Source organism: Sminthopsis crassicaudata, chromosome 1 (assembly GCF_048593235.1).
Source record: "Sminthopsis crassicaudata isolate SCR6 chromosome 1, ASM4859323v1, whole genome shotgun sequence".
Lineage (NCBI taxonomy): Eukaryota > Metazoa > Chordata > Mammalia > Dasyuromorphia > Dasyuridae > Sminthopsis > Sminthopsis crassicaudata.
Window position 1 is genome coordinate 743,041,822 of NC_133617.1, and position 26,654 is coordinate 743,068,475.

Consider the following 26,654-nt stretch of genomic DNA (forward strand, 5'->3'; position numbering starts at 1 on the left):
GTAAATCCAGCCTCGGACACTTACTAGCTGTGGAAGTAGGTATCATAAGCCACTGTCTGCCTCAGTTTGCTCATCTGCAAAATGGGGATAAAAGCAGCCACACCTCCCAGGGTTATGGTGAAGATCAAATGAGATAATAATTTTGACAAGCTTAGCAGCGCAGTGTCAGCACACAGTAGGCATCTCTCAGTGCCAGCTACTATTACCATGCTCGTCATCACCATCATGAGTCAACAGTAAGCTCAGGCAGCCAGAGAAGTGAATATTATCTCAGGTTGCAATAATAATAAGAATAAGTGAAAGAATAATAGTTGACATTTCTTCAGCTCTGCGAGTTGCTCCGCGAGGTTAGCAATAATAATAAGAGTTCAAATTTATGTAGCTTTAAGGATTTTGAGGAATTTTCCTCAGCAGAACTCCCTGTGGTTGGCAGTAAAAGTGATTAGCTCCACTTTCCGGATAAGCGCCTGAGACACAGAGGGGGGGAAATCACTTGCTCGGGTCGGGGGGCACCAGCTACAAGAGATAAAAGGCAGGACTCAGAGTCGATAAAACCTGGATTTGAATCCTGAACATTTATCGGCTGGGTGAGCCGTGGCAAGTCACTTGGTGTCTCCTACAGCTGGATCTAAGAAGGGATGGCAATCTACACTGGGAGACTCCCTAAAGCATCTAAATCACAGATCTGGTGAAAAATAAAAAGGATTTTAAAAATCATAAAGTACTTTCACATGGCTTTCTCAAGAAAGCTCCTTCCTTCTGGGATTGTCTCCCATTTTCACTAGAGACATGTGAACGGTATGTCAGATTGTCACTCCTTGAGGGCAAGAAAGTGATTTTGCTTCTTCCTTTGCATTTTCGTCACTTAGCACAGAGCAGGGCACAATAAATGCACTTTGGTGACGATGCTTTCACACACTCCCGTGATGTAGGTAAGGCAGGTGACATCATGCCCATTTTCCAGATGAGGAGGTGGAAGTCCCCAAGGTGCACGGAGCAAGGGAGCGACACATCCAGCCCTCCCCCACTCAGTGCATGCAGCCCCTGTGTTTTTCGAGCACTGCCACGGCTGACTGTGCCAGACCCTCAGGACCTGGCAGGATGGACCCCTTTCCCCTCTGAAGACGAGAGCCAATGACTCTGTCCCTCTCCTCGCCACTCCGAGAAATCGTGTCAACAGCCACTCCCCAGGATGATGCTGGTTCCCAGCTGACAGGAGGAATTCCAGCTTCACCAGGCCTTGGCTTTGCCTTCCTTGGTTTGAGCCATTTCCTGAATCGATAAATCCGAGAACATCTGGAACAAATCTGGTTCACTCCCAGCAAGAAGCGGATTAAGGAGAAAGAAGCCCGAGGGGGCCTGGGAATTTCTAAGCTCCAAACCACTCTCAGGGGCGTGACAGCACAGCCTGGTCACGGGGCAGTGGTGAACGTGCTCCCCGCTAGACAATCCCGGCATATCCCAGAGACGGCTCCATCAAAACAGCCTCTGGGTCAGCAGCGTGGCCAGTGGTCACCAAACACAGCTACGCAAAACTCTATTCTCCCCATTTATGGGAACAAAAAGTCCTGTTTGTGCAAAAAGCAAACGTGTGGAGAATCATCACTGGCCACTGTCCTTGACAAAATCCAACGTCTCCCTGCCCCAGGCTGGGGAAAAGCAAATTAACCGCAAAACCCAAAGCAAAAAGGAAAAAAAAAAAACACATATTTTTAAAAGACAAAATACTTTTTCGTGAATGTGAGACCTTCTTCTTATGCTATGAAACTGTCAGAGGGGAAAGCTGAAAGTTCTCACAGGGGGACACAGTGACTTTGCAAGTAATTATCAAAATAGTCATGACGGCAGAGCTGGCAGGCAGCCCACCAGCCCAGACTTCTCACTTTACATAGGGGGAAACTGAGGCCCCACGAGACAACTCAACTTGCCCAGAGTCACACGGTAGTAAGCAGCAGAAGGCCAAGATCATGGATTTAAAGCCAATCCTTCATTTTACAAAGGGAAAATCCGAAAAAGGAGAAATTAAGCAAATCAGCCCCAGGATCATGGGAAGGAACGGAAGCTCCCTGCAGGCAAGAACTGTTTTCTTTTTCTTTATATCTTGAGTCCATAGCAGAGAGTCTGGAACATAATCAGCGCATCAGAAATACCCTGTGACATTAGAGAATGTTTGATCCCGCTGACTAGTTTTCCAATAGAGGAAACTAAGAGGGTTTGTGACTGACGGGATATAAATATACATTGTTTCACTGACACATAGCTGGAGAGACAGAGGGATGGATACATGGATGGATGGAGACACTGATGGATAGATACATAGAGAAATGGATGGATGGATTGATGGAAAGGGAGACAGACAGACAGGACAGATGGAGAGATAGGTAGATGGAACCAATACGAGAGGCCATTCACCTCAAGCTCCTTGATTTTTCAGATGAGTAAACTGAGGCCCAAGTGATCACACAACCTCACAAAGGATCACACAACCAATTTCAATTTAATATAAAGTAAAATTCGATAAGACTCAGCCTAACAGCAGCTTATTTTAAAAATGTAAAAAGGGTGCAGGACAGGTAGTAAGCTCCCCATCATTAAATATCTTCCAAAAAAAAGATGGCCACCTTTCAGGGATCTTGTAGAAGGATTTTTAAGAGGATCAAGATCTAGAGCTGAGAGTCCATAGAGAGCATTCACTACAACCCGTTCATTTTACAGATGAGGTAACTGAGGGTCAGAAAAGGGAAGGGATTTGTCCAAAATCATGAAGGTAATGCATGTCACGAGAGATGTGAATCTTGGCCTTTGACCAAAAGAGCCAGATCCCAGAGCTTCTCACCATAAAAAAGAAATTGTCTCAGCTAAAATTCTACTTACACCGGCCCTTCGGGACCTCAAGTGCATTCACAAAGCCCAGACGGCCCCTTCTGCTCCAGCCAAGAGGAAGGTCGAAGTTCTTCACAGAGCTCACAGTGAGATCTCAGGGAGGCGGCGGCGGGGGTCACAGTGGATAGAGCTGGACCCGGGGCAAATCCCACCTTGGACACGTATACCAACGTACACCACACTGGAAAGAGTGCTGAGATTTGGAGTGCCCAGTTCTGACTTTGCCATTTCCTATTCCCACCATAAGTCCCTCTCCTTCCCACTCATCACCGGGCCTCGGTTTCCTTCTCTGTTAATGGAGGGAGCCAGAACTGACCTTCACCTAACACCCTATGGCAAGATAAGATCAAAAGGGTTCATGATTTAGACCTAAAGGGTGAAACTATAAGCAAATTGGGAGAACAAGGGGTAATAAAGGAGGGAGAAAAAAGGAGGAGAAGGAAGAAAAAGAGAAGGGGAGAAGAAAAAAGAGGAAGAGGAGGAAAAAGAAGGGAAGGAGGAAGTGAAGAAAGAAGAGAAGGAGGTAGAGAAGGAAGAAAAGGAGGAAGAAAAAGGAGAAACAAGGTAAGGAGGAGGAAGGTGAGGAGGAGGAAGGAGGAGGAAGGTGAGGAGGAAGGAGAGGGATGACAAGGGCCAAGAAGGATCACACGGCCCACTACCCAGTGCTGGCTTGGGAAAGGCATTGAGGTGAGCCTGGCACTGCCCGCTGGGAGCCTGAGGAGGGCCTTTCCATCTGCCCTGCTGCAGGACCCTCAGGGGCGGTGGGTGGGGGTGGAGTCCCTCCTACTAGAATGTGAGAATATGACTAGGACTTGGCTCCTCTGTTTATACCGCCATGCTTAGCACATAATAAATCTCCTCCATCCCATCCAGGCGCACGCTGGGGCTGTGACTCCAGGCAGATTACTTAGCCTTTCCGTGCCTCAGGAAACTCTCCAAGACCAAGTTGCAAGACAAATGATACATTAGGAGAGGGAACTTTCTCACCAAGGCTTCCCAATACTGATGAAATCATGGGTCCAATTTAAAAAAAGAAAAATCATGAGGTCAGTGTTAACCTCTTGGTGCCCAGCTGCTTCTAGTCTACCAGAGAAGTAGGAATTTTCTGTTCCCTGAATAAATGGGGCCGCCCTGGGAGGAAGGCCCTGTTGCCCCTCCCTCGTCACGTTTCTGTTCTTCAATCAAGCAGCGCATTCCGCCACCTTTGCTGCCAACACTCCATCCTGCAGGACGTCACCGCGCTCCTTTTACGACTCCATCCTATTACAGACATAATTCCCATCCTCCCCGGTTCCAGAAATTGTTGGAGTTAACAACCAGCTGCTCCCAATCACAGGCGCTTTTTCCAGGCCGGGGGTGGCCGCTGGCAGGTGGGAGGGAGGGCAAAGCCGAAATGCTGTGCGTAATTTTCTGGCACAGAGGCGGCTTTTCCAGGTTTGCTGATAAGCTCTTATTCCTCTTCCCACAGAGCCCAGTCATAATATGGGATCGTATAACATCTGAGAAAAGGCCCCGAACAGCAGCCATAAGCTCCCTGTCAAAGGCGAGCCCTCGCCTGAGTCTCAGGCCAACCTCCCTGGGAACGCGCCGACTCAGCGCCCAGCCCGCCATTGGGAGCCTGGGACAGGTGTGGGGGGCTTCCACCAGAGAGGGACTCCACATGGCGACGCTCTATTCCTCTGGCTTTTCCAACTGTGCTCTGGCTTTTTTCTCATGTGGGACATTCTATTTCCTGCTCTAAACCTTTAATTAGACTCATCTCCCTTGCCTGGGATACCTATTCTCCTCCTCTTTAGCTCTTAAAATCCCTTTTTCCTGTTAAAACTCAGTCCAACTGCCACCTACCACCTGATGACCTTCAGGTCCTCCTCCACCTTGAAGAGCCTTTAGATCAGTGGGATTAGTACATGGCAGAGGTATCAAACTCACATGAAACAGATCCCACGGGTGGCACCCGGATTGGGAAAACCACAAAATAACATTATCTATGTTGTGTTGTATTTTTATTTATTTTGTTAAAAACTTCCCAGTCACGTTTTAACCTGGTTCAGCCCCAGTTGGGAGTGTTGTGCCATTTGTAATAGGAGAGCAGAGAATTTGGCAGAAATAAATATTTTTCTGTGCAAATATTGCAAACTGTACACTTCGTGAGGGTGAGGACTGTCTGGGTTTTGTTGTTGAATCTCCAGTCCCTAGCAGGGTGCCTAGCATAAAATGGAAATGAAAGAAGGAAGAAGAGAAGAAGGAAAGGAGGGGGGGAGAGAGAGAAGGAAGAAGGGAAGGAGGGAAAGAGAGAGGGAAGAAGGAGGGAGAGAGGGAGGAGAGAGGGAGGAAGGGAGGGAGGGAGAAAGGGAGAGAGAGAAGAAGGAAAGGATAGAAGGAGGGAAGGAGAGAGGGAAGAAGGGAAAGAGGAAGGAGGGAGGGAGAGAGGGAGGAAGGGAAGGAGGAAAGAAGGAAGGAAGGGAAGGAGGCAGGCAAGATATCCATCAATCTCTTCACATGGTGTAGATACCAATAGAGCAAACAGACTTTCTGAGAGCTGTCTATTGCACTGACGGTCCCATCTTTTTTCCCAGTCACATATCTGTCCGGTGACAGCCTTTATAGCATTTCTCATTGGTGACATGCTGCAGCCTGCTCATAGCCACCTCCTCCGCCACCCTAAAAGGGAGCATCAATTTTGACCCTCTGGAGATGGTAATTATCCCGTAACTCAGAGCTGTATCACATCACTGAAAGAACATTAGTATTAAAAAAAAATGGGCCTTTGTGTCACAGGGAAGTTTGGGGTTCTTCAAAGGACTAGAGTTTCCTGAAGACTTTTGGCTCCTGGGGCCTGTTCAATGCTAGGCCCCACTGACTGTGCCATCATGAATACAAAAAAAAAAAAAAAAAGGAAAAGTTTCTCCAGATGTGTTTCCTCCTCTTCATGCAGCACATCTGGGACTTTGCCATTATGGAATCGCCATTCTCTCAGTATCCTTAACCTAGAGTCCACACAACAATCCGTCCCCCACCCCCAAGACTGTGCCTAGAATTCCAGGAGTCTGTGCATGAGAAACAATAAATAAACCCCATCTTTATTTTTAACCAATGAAATGAAATGCAGTATTTCCTCAATTATTTGAAAATGGTGTTTTGGGAAGGGGAACATGGGTTTCATCAGACTACTTTAAGCAAGACACACACAAAAAAAGTTTGTTTACTTTTGTTTTTAAAAACCCTCTGACCTAAGAGCGGAAAGGCCTTTGTGTCCATTTTTCAGATGCTCCCTTAGGGCAACAACTTAAGATTAACCGTAACCATTTCAGGATCAAGCCCCATTAAAACCCCTGGTTCAGGACCTAATGTGGACTTAATGCCTTCCCTGATTTTTAAAAGACAACCAGCTGGCCAGAGGTCAAGGTACCCTGGAGGCCTGAAACAGCTCAGGAGCTGATCACTTCCTGTTCTCAGGTTGCATTTCCTCGATGGATCCCAGGGACACAATTGCTTCCAGCTGCTTTCCCTGCTCTCCCTTCCCCTAGGACAAAGGCAGCCCATTCTGAGGGGCCCCCAGCTGCTGGGAGTTCCCTGCCTCCCCCACAGTCTGCAGTGGCCAGTTTTTACCTAAGTTCCTCCCATTCCCAGCACAGCCACATGTGGATGAGATAACAGGCATTTGCCTTGAGTGCACAAAGCTGGAAAGCACATCCATTATGTTCCCCATGTCTTGCCTTTAGAATGGAGGGGCACCGTTTTATATTTTCCACAAAATGAGCTAGTTACGTTATTGGTTCCTACTCTAAATCCGCAGAAGCAACCTTGAGTTAAGGAAATGGAACAAGCCCCAAAGAACTGGGCCCCTTACATAAAAAGTGCTCCCCCCTTCCATACCATCCTGGTTTCTGGTCCCCCTTTTCTGGACTGCTCTAGCCTACATCCAAGCGCATCTCTGAAAGATACCAACTCAAAGCTTTGGAAAACGTCCTTGCCCATGGCCCCTGTGTCATGGGACATCATGAGAGTGAATACACTGGACTCAGAGAGACGCTCTCTCACTCTCTCTGAAAGGAGCGTGAACTGAAGTGATGTCCAACACAGGGGGGAGCCAGGAAAGCACCCCCAAACCTCTAAGTCTCAGTAGCCTCAAGTGCTAAGACTACTCCCCTATTTCATTGTGCTGTTTGGGAGAGACAAGTAGAACAAGGCCCTTGGGATGAATTACATCAATTACTTTTATAATAATAGTATTTATCTAATGATTTAAGGTTTGCAAAGAGCTTTACAAATAATATTTGATTTAATCCTCCCAGCAATCCTGGCAAATAGGTGCCAGGATTTTATCATAGGATAATAAATTTCATAGATGGGGAAACAGAGACACAGAAAGGTTGTCCAGTAGGATACAGCCAATCAGTACTTTGTTCCAAGGTGATGGATCTAAGAAGCCTGGTCTCCTCTCTACCTTTGTCTCCTCTTAGAGGTTCTGATCCATGGGCTTCAACTCTCCCTGACAGCCATGTTCTCTGTGGGTTCTACCACTCCAAATGTCAGGGGTGCCCAAACCAAAAACCATTGGATGTTCACAGGAGTGGAGAAGGGATGCTCCCAAGAGAGGCCCTGGAGGGCTGAGAGCAGCCATGAGGGGAGGCTTGCTTTACATCCCTCTCAGCACCTAACGCATGCTTTGCACATGACAGATACTTAACAAATGCCCAGAATCGAGCTGGCATCTAGTACACAACCATAGGAGACTAGAAGGCTAAAGTGGGAAATCAAAAAATCACTGGAATAATGGACAACTTTGGCCCTGGAGGACAAAGTGATGCAGAGCAGGGCCTAAGAATTTTGTCGGGATAACTCGCATTTGGTCATAACAAACACTCTCCAACCCAAAAGGCAACTCTTTCGCCTTTGGATCACCAAAGGGAACATCACCAGATGGTCAACGGAGAAATCGATTGATGATATACTTCGCAGCCAAAGGTGGAGAAGGTCTACGCAGTTGGTCAAAATAAGACCGGAAATGAGTGTAGTTAAGTCATGAACCTCTTATTGCCAACTTAAATCGAAGAAAATAGAGAAAACCATCAGACCATTTAGTTATGATCTAAATCACATCCCTTTTAAATATGAAGTAAAGGTGATGAATCAATTGAAGGGATTAAATCGGGTAGAGATCCTGAAGAACTACCGCAGAGGTTGGCAATATTGTCTAGAAGCCAGCAACAAAAAATATCCCAAAGGAAAAGAATAAGAAAGCAAGCTGGCTTTTGATGAGGCTGTAAAAATAGCCGAGGAAAGAAGGAAAGCCAAAGGAAAAGGAAAAAGGGAAAGAAACACCCAACTGAATGTAGAATTCTTGAGAATGGCAAAGAGAGAGATGGAGGTTTTCTTAAATGGGCAATGCAAAGAAACAGGGAAAAAAAACAGCAGAATGGGAAAAACAAGAGTTCTCCAAAAAATAAGAGATATCAAGGGAAACTGTTATGTAAAAATGGTAGAGAGTTAGCAGAAGTAAAAGAGATTAAGAACAGGTGAAAACACACACACACACACACACACACACACACACACACACACACACACACCCTATACAACAAACAGGATCTTAATATCACTAATAATCATGATGATAATCATTCTAGAGAATGAAATCAAGTGAACATTGGGAAGCATTACACAGACCACCACACGGCTAGGCTTAAGATTCTACAAGCTAGGCTACAGAATTAGTGGACTGAGAACCACCAAAAGAACAGAGAGGTTTTCAAACAGAGGAACTAGAGACCAAATTGCCAACATCTGTTTGATGATGAAGAAAGCAAGAGAGGGCCACAAAACCCACCTACTACTGCTTCACTGACTGCACTAAAGCCTCTGAGTATGAGGAGCACAACAAAACGTGTCAAATCCTCAAAGAGATGGGAAGACCAAATCCCCTTTGTGTCCTGGGGAAGCTGAGTGAGGGCCAAGAAGCAAGAGACAAAACTGAGCATGGACCGACCGGTGTAAGATCAGAAAAGGAGCATGGCGAAGCTGTACGTTCTCACTTTGTTTAACTTATATGCAAAGTGCATTATGTGAAATGCCATGTTAGATGAATCAAAAACTGGAATTAAGGTTACCAGGAGAAATCTCACACTAGAAGCAATCTCAGCATGCAGATGATACACTCTGATGGCAGAAAGTGAAGAAGAATTAAGAATCTCTTGATAAGGGTGAAAAAAGAGTGAAAAATGACTTGGAGCATAACAAAAAAAAAAACCAAAAAACTAAGATTTTGGCCACTGGTCCCATCACTTCCCAGCAAATAGAGGGAGAAGAAATAGAAGCAGTGTTCGATTATCTATTCTTAGGCACAAAAATCACTGATGACAACTATGATAGCCATGAGATTTTAAAAATCCTCTTTGGAAGGAAAGCTTTGGCAAAGCAGACTAAAAAGCGGGGGCAGCCTTGCCAACAGAGGTCTATATAATCAAAGCTATGGTTTTCCTAACAGCCATGTATGGTTATGAGAGTTGTCCAACCACAGGAAAATGGAGCACGGCAGAATCGAGACTTTCAAGCTGTCATGATGGAGAAGACTTTTGAGAGTTCTTGGATGGCAAAAGAGATCAAATCAGTTAATTGGAAATTAATTCAGGGGGGCAGCTCGGTGGCGCAGTGGCTAGAGCACCAGCCCTGAATTCAGGAGGACCCGAGTTCAAATGTGGCCTCAGACACTTAACACTTCCTAGCGGTGTGACCCTGGGCAAGTCACTTAACCCCAGCCTCAGGGGAAAAAAAAGAAAAAAAGAAATTAATTCAGGCTATTTACTGGAAAGTCAAATACTGACGCTTAAATACTCTGGCTACACAATAAGAAGATGGGACTCATGGGAAAAGACTGATGTAGGCACGAGGAGAAGGGGACGGCAGAGGATGAGATACAGACCGAGTGTCATGGAAATGATGAACATGAGCTTGGACAGCCTTTGAGAGATGGTGGAGGGTAGTAGGGCCTCCATGAGGTCACAAAGAAACAGATACGACTGAACAACAACAAAATTTTTTCACAAAGGTAGCCATAATGCTTTCCTCTAAATAGTCTCAGATCTTTGTCCTCTGAAGGGGGGCGGGCTTTCTGAAATACTAAAATCATCCAGGGCCAACCTCAGTGACTAAGGCTGGTGGATCTTTCTGGAACACAAGTTTTAGTGTCAAATGGAAGGTGACTATGGTTTAGCGAAATGAGTTTTCTGGATGATTTTTAAAGAAATCATGGAGGGGCGAGAGGGCCAATCTGGGTTCAAATCTTGCCTCTGGCAAACATAGGAGGGATAATCTCAGCTTCCACTTAACCTCTAAGTGCCCTCAGCAGCTTCTAAGACCAAAAGTTAGAGGAGCTTGTTCATTCTTTGGATTTCTATCCTCAGCGTCCAGAACAAGACCAGGCGCACAGTAGGTGTTCAGGAAATGAATGTTGACTGAATGATTAATTCACTGGAACATTACAATCAATTTGCCAGCCCGTCTGACAAAACCATCTTTCTCTGCTACAGGAAAAGGCTCATAGTGCGTAGGGGATGGGGAGTAACATATATCTTGAAATATTTTCTTGAAGCATCAAAAAAAAAAATCTCTTAAAAAGAAAATAGACTCTTAAAAATAGGGAGTATGAGTGCAGTGCTGAAGAACCACAGGAAGGTCATGTTGGACAACCACTTTATTCATGGAAGTCTTATGGGAAAGGAACAATTACACATGAGAAGCAGCGTGCTGTAGCATAGAGCCAATCTTTAAACCAAAAGAAATAGGTTCGAGTGCCCTACCGAAGAAGACTCACCATGTGACAAATCATTTGCTTGGGCAAATCAGTTTAATTTCTCAATGTTCTGGACGTTCTCTAAGTCTCTAAGCTCTAGAGCTGCACCTCAACTGGAAGAGGGAATTTTCTCACCTGAGGGTTCCTTATACCCATGAGATCAAAAGTCTAGTCCCCATCCCTATAAAAATTACATAAGAGCCAAGGCGTGAAAGAGTTGCAATCTGTACTAGTGGATAGAATTCTCAACGGATGAAGTCTCAGGCTATGGGAATTTATACTTTTAGAAAGAATTACTTATAACACTTTCTAACCAGACCTTATCGAGCCTCTCGGATCTCCAGGATCACTCCCATAGCCCTTTCTGCTCCTTAATAGAGAGATATTATCTCTTGCTGTTGGCCAGGCTCATTGTGAGCCCAAGGCTGAAACAATTAGCATGAGATGGGATATAAAGTAATATCTGATTGTGAGGAGAGCCCAGGAGCACTCCCGGCAGCTCCTTGCTGCTTGAGGTCATGGCAATAAATTCCACAGAGATATTTAAGTCCCCTGGTGAATAGTTAAGAAAACAACATCCATGTTTCCTCAAGCTTTCATCAAAGGAAAGGGTTCGTGCTTGCTTTTGTGCCAAATAATAAAAATGATCCCATTCTGCTGTTGCTTGAACAAACAGCTCCTTCTGAGATAGGGAGGTATGGGCTGTCATTCAAGAGGGAAAAACAGAAAGAAGTCCCTGTCCAGTGTCGGCAGCTTGCGAATGTCTCACGCCCCGATCTAATTTAACCAATTCAACAGGCCTTCATCAAGTGCCTACTATGTGCCAGGTGTGTTAGACATAATGGCTGAGAAGAAAAAATGAAAACAAGGTCCGCCCCCCATTTTACTGGCTACAGATTAAGATCTGCATCATGTGTCCTATGGGTACAAAAGATCTAGCTAAGCACTACTGTCTATCTACCCAGGTTACTTATACCTTCGGAATCTAATACTTAACATGCAACAAGAAAATGGGATTTACACACATATATTGTATCTAGGTTATATTGTAACACATGTAAAATGTAGGGGATTGCCTGTCATCTAAGGGAAGGAGTAGAAGGAGGGAGGGAGGGGATAATTTGGAAAAATGAATACAAGGGATAATATTATAAAAAAAAGATAATTGTATAAATATGTTTACATATTAAAAAAAAGATCTAGCTAAGTCAATCTGGAGGAGGGGGAGAAGGCTCAGCAGATCTGGGATCCCATCAGCACTAGTGCCCCCTGCAAAGGCACGGGTCCCCATTGCTCCACACCCTCTTCTCCCCCATCATTTTTAGTGATATCTTTCCATAAACCCTCCACGGGAGACCACCCTCTTTAGGGTTCCTAAAACAGGTGCTGATGGAGCCATAGACTCAATCAATCCATCAACAAGTATGTATTAAGCACCTACTAAGTGCCTGGCACTGATAAGCCCTGGAGATACAAAGAGCAACAATGAAAGAATTCCTTCTCTTTCTAATGGGGGATACAACAAGTGTGTGTGTGTGTATATATACCTATAACATAACATATATATGTATATATATATATAAAATATTATATTATAGATACAGACATAGATATATCTGTGTATGTAAAGTATAAAAGGTTATTAAATTCAAACATAAACCAAGTAAAAAAGATGCAAGGTAGCTTGGAAGGGAGAGCCTCGATAGCTGGGGAAGGGATTCATGCAAACATGGCACTTGAGTCTCATTATCAAAGGAAGAGTGGCAGAGAAAAGCAGGCAGCATGGAGATGACCAAGACAAAGGCATGGAGATGGGAGATTCGGAAAATTCTATGTAAGAAAGAGAGACAAAGGCTCTGGATGAATTCCAAGAGGGGAAAGAATGCCCAATGAAGCCAGGGGGGGGGGAGGAAAGCTTGCCTAGGGTTTTAAAAATGAAACAGAGGAATTCATATTTTATCCAAGAAGCTAGAGGGAGGCACTAGAGTGGACTGAGGAGGGCGTGACGAGGTCAGATCCGTGCTTAGGTAAAACCACTTTGGTAGCAGTGTGGAGGGGAGAGAGACATGGCAGAGAGACCAGTTAGGAAGCTTTAACAGTAATGAGATGCGGGATGATGAGGGCCTGAACTAAAATAGCAACTGGGATTGGTAAGTCAGAGCTGGTGATGTTTGGCAACTGGGTGGATTGGGGGAAGGGTAAAGGACTGCTGGGCCTGGAGTTGGAAGGCTCATCTTCCTGAGTTCAAACCCAGCCTCAGACACTTACTGGCCATATGATCCTGGGCAAGGCATTTAACTCTGTTTGCCTCCGTTTCCTCATTTGTAAAATGAGCTAGAGAAGGAAATGGCAAACCGCTCCAAGATCTTTGCCAAGAAAACCTCAAATGGGATCATAAGAGTTGGACACAACTCAGAAGACTAAGCAAAAGAAGAGCAGTGAGACGATACCTCCACTCACTCGTTTTCAGAATTTGGGTTTCCATGGGTACATTGACTACATTGAGAGATGGGAAGGGGCGTGTTGATTGGTTTTGTTGATTTATTTCTTCTTTTTCTTTTTCATTTTCTTTTAATTCATTATAGGAGGTGGCTCTCTGAGAGAAGGAGGAGGGAGGCAGAAAGAAATTTACATGATGTAAATACAAAAGATATGCACAAAAAATGTAAATACTCAGTAAACATGAAAAAGAGAAATCATCAGTAACTTTGGAGAAAATAATTTCATTTGAGTGATAAAGTCATACGCCAGCCTGGAAAGAGTTAAGGAGAGAAGAGGAAGGAGAGGCAATGATTTGTAGACAACTCTTTCGAGTCTAGCTAAGAAAGGAAGGAAAGATCCAGAGGGATAGTCTGGGGTGATGGCGGGCCTGGAGAAGTTTTGTTAAGGACGGGAAAGATGGGCGTGATGGAAGGCAATATGGAAAGAACGAATGATAGAGGGTTGTCGATTTGAGGAGAAAGGGGATGAGGAGGTAAGGATATGGAAGAGAGGGGAGGGGAGGGGATCAAGTGCATTTGGCCATGGCAAGGGAAGAGAACCTCATCAAAGATCTGGGGTGGAATGAGGAATGAATAGAAGATGAAATCAAGGGAGTGTGAGATCAAGAAAATGAGAGAAAAGGAGATCCCAGATGGCCTCCATTTTCTCAGTAAAGTAGGAGAGGGCTGAAGGAGGAGGAGGAGGGAGGTGTAGGAGGCTGGTGGAGGGAAGAGAAGGTTTGGAATAGCTTTATCTTTAGGGGACCAATCGAGGAGGAATAAAAGGACTGCCTTGCAGTGGTGAGGGCCCAGTTGAGGTACGACAACACGAATGAGTAATATGCCCGTCAGCAAGGCTGTGAGAGCTGTACCTTTATTTAACTGACGTGGAGCAGAACAGAGAAGATGAGGGGTCCAACTGGACCATAACTGGGGTTCAGCAAAAGAAAAGCAGATGTAGTGCATGGAGGCAGAGGATGGTGGAGCAGGACAACGGTTAGTGCTGGGGTTGTGACTAGAGAGGAGAAGATGTGAAATCACAGCGACAGCCTGCTGAGAAAATCCCAAGCATCTCAGTGAGGGTGAAGAAAGTATGGAGGAAGGGGAAGCTCAGAAAGACCGCCAGAGCTTCTACTGGAGACGTAGGAAGACTGGGAGTCGTGGAGAGTGAGAGCCAACAGGTGTCCATCCCTGGTGTGGTTGAGGTCGTCCTAAGATTCAAGAAAGCCGAGGGAAGCAGAGCTTTGGGGGAGCACGTGAAAGCCCCCTAGAACAAGGGCAAAAGTTGGCGAGGAAACCAAGATGGTGAGCCAGAGTCGAATGCCTTGAGAAAGGTGACTGGGAAGGAGGGGAAGGGTTGGTATTAGGCCTCCATCATTTGATTTGGGAGGAATTCTGATTGAATGGACCTCAAAGGGGAAAAAAGTTGAAGTAATTAAAGGGAAATATGGAAGTGACAGGGAGAAAAATCAGCAGACCACTGACCTCGGCTCCCCAGGCCTCCGTTTCAGAACGGGTGGTTGGACAGGATGAATTCTGACCTGAACCATCTTAACCCTGCCCCTGCAGAAATGAGAAGCTGAGGGAGGGTAAAACCCCCCTCAAGTGGCTCAAGGATACCCAAATCCTTCCACGTGCCTTCTTTGGGTTTGGTTTCCCACACAAGACACGGCCCCAACACCCCTTCCATTAATTTTAAGGGGTGACTAAGCTTGGAGCACAGCCATTACCCCAGAGATGGGCCATCAAGCCACAGACAGGGTGACCACGGCTTCACAGCGGCCTCCAAATCTGGGCCACGTGTTTGGCTCTTAGGGGCTCATCAGACACCGACATTTCCCTGATATTCCTCAGGCCAAAGGTTCCAGGTGCACTTCCCGATAACCACGCCATGGCGTGTCCCCATTGTCCAGCGAGCTCTCCCCTTCCCCAGTTATAAATAGATCCCTTCAAAGTGCTGACAAGGGACTCTCCGGGACATTATATGGTAAGAGACCTTTTGGCTCTTCTTCCTGGTCCCAAAGCTAAAAATCTCACTGGAGGAATGAGGTCCCACAGGAAGACCCTGGGCTGCGGCTTAAACAATTCAGGCTCAGCACTTTGAGCCTGAAAAGCGCTCTCCCAAAGCCAGAAAAAGGGCTGAAACACGTGGGACGTTCCCCTTTAGCCTGGGCAGAGTCAGACTGAGAAAGGAAATGCTGAACAAATAGAAGAGCCCTTCCTGGCTTCTTCCCGGGGCCACAGGACAGGTCGGGCCCCACGGCCCCCAGCCCGGCCTCCAAAGGCTGCTTTCCATCCCAGCCGATGGGAGGAGACTTTGACAAAGAGCAAGAAGGACAGAAGTCTTGTGACGGAGGAAAGGAGAAATGGCCACCTACCCCGAAAGCAGCAGTCTGCCCTGAAGCTTCAGATCAGCCGCGCAGTCCTCCGAGTGACAATTCCTCTCAAAAACGGTCTGCGGAAGAAAAAAAAAAACAAAACAGCAAATAAAGAAGTCAGTAGGTCAAGGAACAGTAGCGAGATGGTGCCAGGGAGAAAGAGCGGGCCCTGGGCTCAGCAAGGCCTGCCCTGGGATCTGGCCTGTGATCCACTATAAGCAATTTCACTATGTCTGCCTTGGTTTTCTCATCTGTAAAAACAGGTTTGTGAAACTCTCCCCTTTCTGAAACTCAGTTTCTCCATCTAGCTATATGACCCAGATCAAGCCACTTGATGACTCTTTGCCTCTCTTTTCTTACCTGTAAAATGGGGATCATAAGGGCTCCCAGTGTCTTGTGAGGACCCAGTGTGTACCAAGTGCTTTGCCAACCTGAAAGCAGCTTTAAACATGAGCCACTGTCACCTGTTACTTCTTGCCCCACCGCCCCCCCATCCCCTGCCTCCTTTCACACCAGAAAATGTCTCCAGAACTGGGGGGCTTCTAAATCACCCCAAACCAGCCGATGGCCCCGAGCCTGAGAGCTTTCCTGATGCGCCCAGGGTTCTCGAGTCATGAAAACAAGGACTCGAGGTTGGAAAGAATTATTCACAAAAAGAGTTTGACTCTCAAGAAAAACAATTTAATTCAGTTGGACTTAAGTTTGAGGAGCAGGGACCTTTCTGGGAAATCCATCTCTGCTGAACAGGGCCATGTCTGCCGTTTCTTCTAGTACTATTTATACTACATTAAATCGCCTCTTGGTCTTCTTTTTCCACCTCAGATGGTCCAAGTCTGATTTCTAGGATGCCAAACGAGCAGGCCCAGCAAACTCCTGCTCTCCTGGCAGTCTCGAGGTGAGTGAAACAGAGCCGGCATTGACACGGCCTCTGTGGAAATTCCTCGTCCTGCACCACATTTCCAAAGTCCCAATGCACCCGGCCAACGTTCCCTTCTTCATCAGGGAGGGAGGAAATTATAGCAGGCCTGGACAAAGAGTACAGTTTTGCATGTTCCCCTGAATGCTTGCAGCCTGGGGAGGAGCCAAGTTTCTAGATTTCACATCTTGGCTGAAGGGCAACTGAGGGGGGAAAAATTGGAATTCTCTTACCCATCAGATCTTTGGAGAAAGGAGGAAATTATGACCAAAGAAGAACTAGACAAATGGACCACTTTGACCACATTAAATTAAAAAGGTTTTGCACAAACAAAAGCAATAGAAACAAGATTAAAAGCAAAGTTGCAAAGCTGGAAAAAATCTTTACAGCCAGTGTTTCTGATAAAGATCTCATTTCTAAAATATATAAAGAACTGTGCCAAATATATAAGAATACAAGTCATTCCCCAATGGATAAACGGTCAAAGAATATGAACTGACAATTTTCAGATGATGAAATTAAAGCCATTTATAGTTATATGAAAAAAAAATGCTCTAAATCACTAATGATTAGAGAATTCTCCTCCTAGATTTGGGTTGTAAATAAAGACATGTCTTTATTTACTTTAAGGGACTGCAACTATAAGAAGAAGCTAGAAACCTTTCTTCACCAGTCTTTCTGGTCAAGAACTCAGTCAATGTTGGATTCTTTTTTTTTCTTTTCTTTGGAAGAAAATAAGAGGGTCATCTAGGTGGCCTAATGGATAAAGTGAATAAAAGAAGCTTGTTCTTCTTAAGTTCAAATCCGACTTCAGACACTCACTAGCTGCATGACCCTCACTCAGTAAGTCACTCAATCTCCCTTTCCACATCTGTAAAATGAGGTGGAGAAGGAAATGGCAAATCCTTCTAGTATCTTTGCCAAGAAAACCCCAAATGAGGTCATCAAGAGCCAGACAAAACTGAACAACAATGAAAAAGAAAGGTTTTCCTTGCCTCCAGCCCTGGAGAATCAAAGAGACCAAGAAAAGGAGCCCTCAAAAATGGTCCCTCAAAAACCACCAGGAGCCCTTATGATCCCCATTTTACAGATAAGAAAAAAGAGGCAAAGAGTCATCAAGTGGCTTGATCTGGGTCACGTAGCTAAATGGAGAAACAGAGGCTCAAAAAGGGAATAGTGACTCTGTAGGTCCCACAGCGGCAGAACAATATTCTTCTCGGGTGGTACAGTGAAATCAGGGAGTCCTGAGTTCAAATTCTGCTTCAGTCACCAATTGTGTAACTTGAGCAGGTCATAGCCTCACTGAACCCGCTTCCTAATGTACAAAATATAGCCAGTAATAAGAACAGCGTCGTGGCTCCATTGTGAAGATCAAAGGAGACAACACATGCAACAGTCTGCAAATAAAACTTTTAAAAGTGATCATCATTATTGTTATTATTGCCATCACTCCACCCTGGCCCTGGAGGAGGCAGTTACAGGATGAGGATGAAATGCTGTGGATTCCTGGCCCAAGAGCCACTCCCCGAACCCTAGCCAGGTACACACCCTAATGGGACATCAATCAATCAACAAACTCTTATTAAACACCTACTAAGTGCCAGGAGCCCACTAAACATGCATACCACACCCCCACATTCCAGCTGAGGAATCCTTTGCTTCAATCTCCTCTCACATGTTCAAGATGCCCCGCTCAGAAAGGGCCATTCGGCCAGTTAGCCCACGCCACTCCCCACCGTCCAGCTGGCCCTTGACCACTCATCATTAATTCTAAATTCCTTCACTTAATAAAGATGAGCCTCGGGCACAGGAACAACTGGTCCGGAAAAACCCACCGTGCCATCCACATTACACACAGCAGCTAAAATTAAGCCCAAGTTATTTCTGAGAGGCTAAAGCACACGGGGCGCCAAGGGCCACTTATCAGCCGGGTGACCTTGAACAAAGCATTTTCTCTCTTATACTCTTAGTTTTCTCATGGGTACATTGGGGATGATGAAAGGAAGAAAGAAGAAGAGGAAGAGGAGGAAGAAAAAGGAGGAGTAAGAAGGAGGAAGAAGAAAGAGAAGGAAGAGGAGGAGGAGGAGGAAGAAGAGGAAGAAGAGGAAGAAGAGGAAGAAGAGGAAGAAGAGGAAGAAGAGGAAGAAGAGGAAGAAGAGGAAGAAGAGGAAGAAGAGGAAGAAGAGGAAGAAGAGGAAGAAGAGGAAGAAGAGGAAGAAGAGGAAGAAGAGGAAGAAGAGGAAGAAGAGGAAGAAGAGGAAGAAGAAGAAGAAGAAGAAGAAGAAGAAGAAGAAGAAGAAGAAGAAGAAGAAGAAGAAGAAGAAGAAGAAGAAGAAGAAGAAGAAGAAGAAGAAGAAGAAGAAGAAGAAGAAGAAGAAGAAGAAGAAGAAGAAGAAGAAGCAGCCGCCCAGGGTCACACAGCCAGGAAGTATTAAATGTCTGAGGCCATATTTAAACCCAAGTCCTCCTGACTTTAGCGCTCATGCTCCATCCACTGTGCAGTTAGCTGCCCTTGGAAGTTCTATTCTTGACTTACCCATGTCTTAATACGTAATTTTTTAGAAATAATTTTTTCCTCCCTTGAGGCCATTTCCCCTTTTGTAAAATAGATGTAAGAACATCTGAAGTAATTATTTTGTTAATAGATCACAGGTCACAAATTTAGAACTGAAAGAGGCTTTGGAGATGACCTAGCCCAACCCCCTCCTCTACATATATGGAAACTGGTGCCCAAATTCACCCACATAGTCAATGGTAGCTGTGAGATCAAACTTGGCTCCTTTAACTCCAAATCCAGCACTTTCTACCATTCATACACACACACACACACACACACACACACACACACACACACACACACAGACTTACACACTCCCCTATGTATGGGTGTGTATTTATGTGTATGTATATATCTACGCATGCTCTGAGATCTGAGGAAAATCCAGTCCTATTGAATACAAGAGAACCAGTAGCCAGAAGCTTCCTAATAGTCTAAGACAATGGGTTGAATTGACCAAGGTAGCAAACATTGAAAAATGTAAAGTTCTCCTTGGGTTTAAAAAAATACCCAGCCTCACAAATTGAGAAAAGTTTGGCTGGCACATAGTCTCCATTAAAAATTATCCTTTGCTTCACTTCTCTTCCTTCCTTTCCTTCCTTCCTCCCTCCTTTCCTTCTTCTCTCTCTTCCTCCCTCCCTTCTTTCCTTCTTTCTTCCCTCTTTCCCTACCTTCTTTCTTTCCTTCCTTCCTTTTTTCCCTTTTCCTTCCTCCCTTCTTCCCTATCTTCCTTCCTCTTTCCTTTCCTTCTTTCTTTCCTCCCTCTTTCCTTTCTTTTCCTTCTTTCTTTCTTTCCTTCATTTCCTCTTTCCTCCCTTCCTTCTTTCCTCTTGACAGTTGCCATCCTTGCTGCAAGTAAGAGTCGACAAATCACACTCTCCAGGCCCTGCCTTGACAAAGAACAACAGGGGTTGTACGTTCCAAGGACAATCACAGGTATCTAAAGTTAGATTTTGAAAATAACAACAATACCAAAATGGCTCCATTCAGCACGGGACTAACAGATAACGAATTGGCACAGTACAATGGAAACAGCGTCAGTTCTGGAGACCAAAGACCCGAGTTCAAATCTTGCTTATTACCTGTTTGTGACTATGAGCAAGTCACTTTGCCTCCCAAGTCTCAGTTTCCCCATCTGAAAAAATGAAGGGGTTTTTCATCAAGTTGTCTGCTGCTTTCTGCGAATCTCTGGACTGCTAGTTTTCTTGGTTCCTTTCTCTTTTCTTTTTAAAGGACAGTGAAGTCCTCGGAGATTTCTTCCAACTCTCTAACTATGACCATATGATCCTAAGTCATAGTTCTGGCACTAAGTAATTTAGTAACAATTTATTAGGGCTTTAGTTTTCTCGTGTAAAAAGCACTAGAAATAACTCTCTCTTGTTTTCTCTCTCCCTCCTTCCCTCCCCCTCTGCCTCTCCCCTCCCTCTCCTCACTTTCTTTCTCTCTCATTCTATTTCTATTTCTCTTGCCAAATTGGATGGCCCAAATGGTTTTTAATATATCCTCAGAAGAACTCATTCCCTTTTCCCCTAAAACTTCCCTTTCCCAAGTTTCCCAGGTAACATTGAGGGTCCCGCCATCTTCCCAATCATCCAGATTTGCAATCTTGGAGTAATCTTTGACTCTTCACTCTTCCTCCCCTTCCCTACCCAATCTGTTGCTAAGGCTGGACCTGTCGGCCTTGGTAGCATCTCTGGCATACATCCCCTCCTCTCATTCCCACATCCCTACCTGGAGAAGGTCACCCTTCATCCCCACCTGGACTTTGGCAATAACCTCTGAACTGGTCTGCCTCTCTCAAGCCTCTCTCTCCACTCAGCTGCCCAAGTGATTTTCTGAAAACAAAGGTCTGACCACTTCACTGCCCTTCCTAACAGTTAGACTGCTTGCAGATTTACAAAATCCTTTCCTCACAACATTCGGGTGAAGGAAGTAACACAAATATGCTCATCCCCATTTTACAGGTGAGGAAGCAGAGAAGTCAAGTGGTGCATTCATCCAGCTACTCGGTGTCAAAGCTGGGACTCAAAATCCAGTCTTCAGATTCCAAGCCCTACCAAAGCCACATCAGAAGTGGTTTTCCTCTGAGAGACAACCTCTGACTGGCAAAATCTCTACAGCTTTCCTGGCCTGCAGGAAAATGAAAACCAATCTAAAGAGAGGCTGTTTCTCCATTTCTCATTAACGAGATGTTCAAGGGGACTGTGATGTTTTCTGTCAAGAAAAAGCAAAGACTTGCCCCAACCTCGTCCCTCCGGTCGGACAGCCAGGATAGCGTGTTCCCCGCTTTACCCCACAGCCCTGGGTTTTCCCTGAATTGACAATTTTCTCTGGCAAGGCTATTTTTTCCCCTTAAGTTTCTGGATTACTCATTTTCAAAACACCCAGATGATGTTTAGCTGATGCTATTCTCCATTCGATTCACTGGCCAAAAATAGGGCCCTAAAATAATGGAGGTGGCCTGCCATCCTGAAACGGCCCCAGGGGTGGCGGCTAGGCTTGGCTCGTCCATAGGCCTTAGCCACCCCGCCAGAGCCATTCAGCAAATTCCTCAAGGCACGAAAGCACTTAGCCTGAGGACCAGCAGCCTCTGCTTTACCAAATTTTAAAGAGCAAGTTTCCTGGGATGAGGTCGGGCCCCCAGTCACTGAGACACCTGTTTTTCCCATGCAAGTCTGAACTTGTCTTTCCTACTCTAAATCCAAGGAATCCCAGCTTAATCCATCCGTAATCCTCAAAAATGGATCTGATTTCTTGACTTTGGAGGGCGTGGGAGCAGGGAAGGCTGCTGGGTTTGGGTTTTCATGATTTCTTGGCTCACTGTGTGCCCTCTTTATAGAGCTGATGAGCAGGACCACTCCCAGGCAGAGGCCTGTGAGAAGCAGGATAATGGGACGGGAGTGGGACCAGCTCCTGTGTATTTGTATTATTATTTGTATATTGTATGGTTTTATTTGTGCAAAAAAAATTTAATTTAATATAATCAAAGTTGTCCCTTTTTTTGCTGAGGCAGTTGGGGTTAAGTCTGAGTCACACAGCCAGAATGTGTTAAGTGTCTGAAACTAGATTTGAACTCGGGACCGTCCTGCCTTCAAGGCTGGTACTCTATCCACTACCCCGCCTGATCGCCCTCCAAAGTTGTCCATTTTGCCTTTCATAATGTTCTCTAGTTTTTCTTTGGTCATAAATTGCTCCCTTCTCCAAAGATCTGATACATAAATCCTCACTTGTTCTCCTAATTTGCTTATGATATTACCCTTTATGCCCAAGTCATAGACCCATTTGGACATTATTTTGGTATGAGATAGGAGATGTAGCTCTATGCTGAGTTTTTAACCTATTATTGTTCAGTTTTCTCAGCAATTTTGGTCAAATAGTGAGTGTTTATCCCAGAAGCAGGAGTTTGGGGTTTATCTACTACTAGATTACTCTAGGCCTTGATTGTGTATCTAATCTATTCCACTGATCCACCACTCTTATTTCTTTCTCCGCTGCCAAATGGTTTTGATGACTGCTGTTTTGTAATAAAGTTTTAGGTCTGATACTACTGAGCCCCCATCCTTTTTCATTAATTCTCTTGATATTCTTGACCTTTGTTCTTCTAGATGAAGTTTGTTATTATTTTTTTTAGTTCTATAAATAATTTTTGGCCGTTTGATTGGCCTGGCACTGAACAGGAAGACCAATTTAGAGAGAATTGTCATTGTTATTATATTACCTTGGCCTAGGTATGAGCAACTGATGTTTTCCAGTTGTTTACATTTGACTTTATTTGTGTGAGAAGTGATTTATAATTGTGTTCATATTGTTCCTGATGTCAGGTAGACCAAACCACGAGGAGAAGCATTAGTGTTGACAAGGGACATATATCCTCCAAATGTGGAGTGAGAGGAGTGGGACCCCAGAAACCACACCTTGGAAACCTAATTCCATCAGTTTCTGGGCTCCTGTCCTGGGGCCGAGCTGGCCACGTGGAGCTCAGGTCACAAAGTCCACTCCATGGAGCCCCTAGCAGCAGCCCAGAGGGTGGAGGGCAGCTTCCCACCCGCTGTACCCCGCCATTCTCTTATCACCCACTGAGCTGCCTCATGCTTCCCCCTAAAATTACCCTGACCCTCCGCTCTCTACCTCTTACTCTGAAAGGTATAATTAAGTCAATGTTATCACAACTTCCAGAAAGTACATAAGGAGTCCCACATCCCCAGCGCACGCGTGCGCACACACGCACATGTCCTGCCTTCCCCTTTAGGAAACAAGGCTTGAAGGGTAGAAAACACTTTCTCTTTCGCAGCACAATGATCAGCCCATAATTAACATTTAACAAATGCTCCTCATTCATTCATGTAAAGCTGTAGAGCACTTCTGAGACATGAGAAAGGAGAGAACAGGGAACTCATAACGAATGGCCTTGATCTCCTAAGGAGACACTACTTACTATGAGAAAGTCAATCAGTACAGCGAGTCTGGAGCCCAAGGACCTGAGTTTAAATCCCATCACGGATGCTTGCTGCCCATATAATGTTATACCATTAAACTTATCTTCAATATCCTCATCTGTGGATGAGGAAGTGGGACTGGATGCCTCTGAGCTCTCCTCCAGCTCTAGACTTAGTATCCAAGGTCCACCGAGCAGCCTGGTGGGCCCTGTGCTCGGGCCAGACTACCCCGACTGCTCAGGAGACCCAAGCAGCCAGATCTTTGCCGCTGCCCGGGAAACTGACCAAACATGGTACCCCCCCTGCTCTAAGTGAGCTTGAACTCTGCCCTGCAGAGGGGTTTAGAGCATGAAAACGGGTCAGTTTGGGGAATAAAAGGTTCCTTCTTCCCTGGTGGAGGATGCCAGGAGCATCTATAAAGAATGGGAAGACCCCCAATTTCCTAAAAAAAAAAAAACAGCAGCAGCAGCTAGCTGAGGGACCAGCAAAATTCCATCCATGTCAACATCGCAGAGATCTGTGGGAAAAAGCTCCCTTAGCTCTCAGAACCAGGATGCTGGAGGATGTGCATCTCCTGCTGCACAAACTTTTAGAGATAAAGCCTTCTGAGCTAGCATGGATCCCTGCAGGATGACAGACTGGCCCCAGCCTCAACCTTTCCCACTAGGGAGTTAGAGCTTCCATACCCTGATGAGTTCTCCGAGGAGGACTTTAGAGGAGACAGGAAAATCATCCATTCAGAACCTAAGACCATTACCAAAATCTGCTTCTATCAGTCTATATTGGGACATGGTTCCTACTTCAGCCTTCTTCGTGGGACTGTGGTCCACGTCTACCCCAGCCAGGTGTGCTATGTCTGCCCCAGAACTTCTCAGCCCTCTCCTCTCTCTCTCTCCTCTCTGTGTCTTGGGGATCAAGTCAGTTCTCATCAGCTTTACACAGATGGCTCCCAAATCTCCATTCTCAATACTTCTCTCTCTCCCGAGCTTCGTCCATCATCTCCAATTGTCTGCTGGACATCTCTACCAGAATGCCCCGGAGGCAACTCTGAATATGTCCAAAATAATCATTCCCCATACCCCCCTGCTCCAAGCTCCCCTGTTTATTCCAAAGGCATTCTCGGGTTTCTAGTCACCCAAGTATGTGATCTAGAAGTCGCCCATGACTTCACTTCATACATCCCCGTTTGGCAAGGTGTGTTGGTTTTACCTACCCAGCATGCCTTGCATCCATCCCCTTCTCTTCATCCACATCACAACCAACACGGTTTGGTTCCTGATTGTCTGCCTGAACTATCGCCACAGTCCCCTAACTGGTCTCCCCGTTCCAAGTCACTCCCTGCTCCAATCCATGCCCGTTACAACTTTCAAACTGATTTACACAAAGCGCAAGATGGACTCTCAGCACCTGCCGAAGAAACTCCAGTGGCCCTAAGTCTCCCTAAGACAAAATACAAACTTCTCCACGTGACAAAAAAGATCTTTACAATTTGGCTCTCGAGCTGCCTGACAAACTAGGAGCGGAACCTTCAGTCTTCGGACGAGAAGCTGTTCGGGAAATGATTCTGTGGTCATCCCAATGAGGTTTCAGGAAATGAATGAGGCAAACCCTCACAAGAATCATCATGAAAACAAGGCGAATGAGTGAGCAAAATCTGTCAGGCTTAAACAAATACATGGAAAAGAAAACAAATGTTTAAGGGATAAATATTTAAATATTTAATGGATGAGCAAGAGTCTTGGAAATATGGACTGAGGAAAACAACTCTTTTTGAAGCCCAGCCCAGGTTCTAGTCCATAAACTTATAATTAGATCAGAGAATCTAAATCCTTGAGGTTCTCAGATGAAGTCAGGTATCCATCGTGCTGGGAAAAATGATTAAATCATGTCAGGGAACATTTATATGATGTAGCGGACACTGTGCTAAACCAGCCAAGGCACAATTATCATGCACCTACTATGCACCAGGCCCTGTAGCAGGTCAGTAAGTCAACATTTATCATGCACCTACTATGCACCAGGTGCTGTAGCAGGTCAGTAAGTGAACACTTATGAACCTACTATGCACCAGGCACCCCTTTCAACATTAATGATACAGAGAATGACACAGGACTTCCCGGCCCTGTGTCAAGTGCATCGCATTCGAATTTCTCTACCCCCATGAGATTGTTGGGAAAAGTCTCCCTTCTCCTTTGGTGCCAGAAGTCATCAAACTCAATTTCCTTTCCTGCTCCCTCTCCTCCTCCTTTCCCCACTCAGCCCCCCTCCCCGTCTCTTTACATTTTACATTAAGCATGAAAGCAGGGCTTTGAGCTAGAAATGACTTTACTTTTAAGCTAGTTGGGATGCTCTACAGGTAAAGCATTCTCTAATGATCACTTGGGAGCCAAGTTGTGAACAGGGTTTTTCCCCTCCCTTGAGCCTGGAAATTACATCCTTAAATAAGAAGGCGTGCAGGATCTGAGGATGGAGTGGGGGAACAGATGGTGACTGCTTTTTAGTGGAATGGAGGCTCCAAGTCTATCACTTGTGAATCTTTGAAAATTAAGATCAAAGGAAAAGGCTTTCTTCTTTCTACTTTCAACTTCTGACACTTTTCACTGTTTGAGAAGATGACAAAGGAATTCATCTCGGCACAGCCGGCGAAAATTGTCTGGCTTTGTACGGGCAACAACAAATGTCAAACAGCGTTTACAGGCAGTGTCCTGGGCTCCCTCACTTTGGCTGCGACTTTCAGGGGTAACTTTGCATCGCTCCCGGTGCAGGGCGGCTACAGCCGAACCAGCGGTCTCCTGAGCTAGAAGTTCACCAGCCGTTAAAGCGCCATTGGGAAAGCACAGCGGCTGCCATCCTAGCTAACTAGTAACTAGTCCGCCATGACTAGACCCTGCTCCGCTCCCCTTTTCTTCTCCCGGCTTCCCTTCTGGTCTTAGCTAAAGTCCCACCTTCTATAATCCTAGTGCCTTCCCTCCATTGATTATCTTCAACTGGCTCTGTCCATATCTTGGGCAGTTAGATGGTGCAATGGGTAGAGTGCCGGCAGTCAGGAAAACTCATCTTTCCTGAGTTCAGATCTGGCCTCAGACCTCACTACTTGTGTGACCCTGGGCAAGTCACACTGTCTGCCTCAGTTTCCTCATCTGTAGAGAGACAAGGCCAATCACTCCAGTGTCTTTGCCAAGAAAACCTCCCAACAGGGATCATGAAAAGTC

At 45.5% G+C, this 26,654-nt stretch overlaps 1 protein-coding gene across 1 annotated transcript in view; it reads right to left on the reverse strand.

The window, feature by feature from the left end:
• Positions 1-26,654, reverse strand: part of ITGA9 (integrin subunit alpha 9) — a 299,345-nt gene that overhangs the window by 114,393 nt on the left and 158,298 nt on the right. Inside the window, exon 17 of the mRNA XM_074284359.1 lies at positions 15,534-15,610. Within this exon, the coding sequence (XP_074140460.1) occupies positions 15,534-15,610 (77 nt within the window). The remainder of the gene's footprint in view (positions 1-15,533; positions 15,611-26,654) is intronic.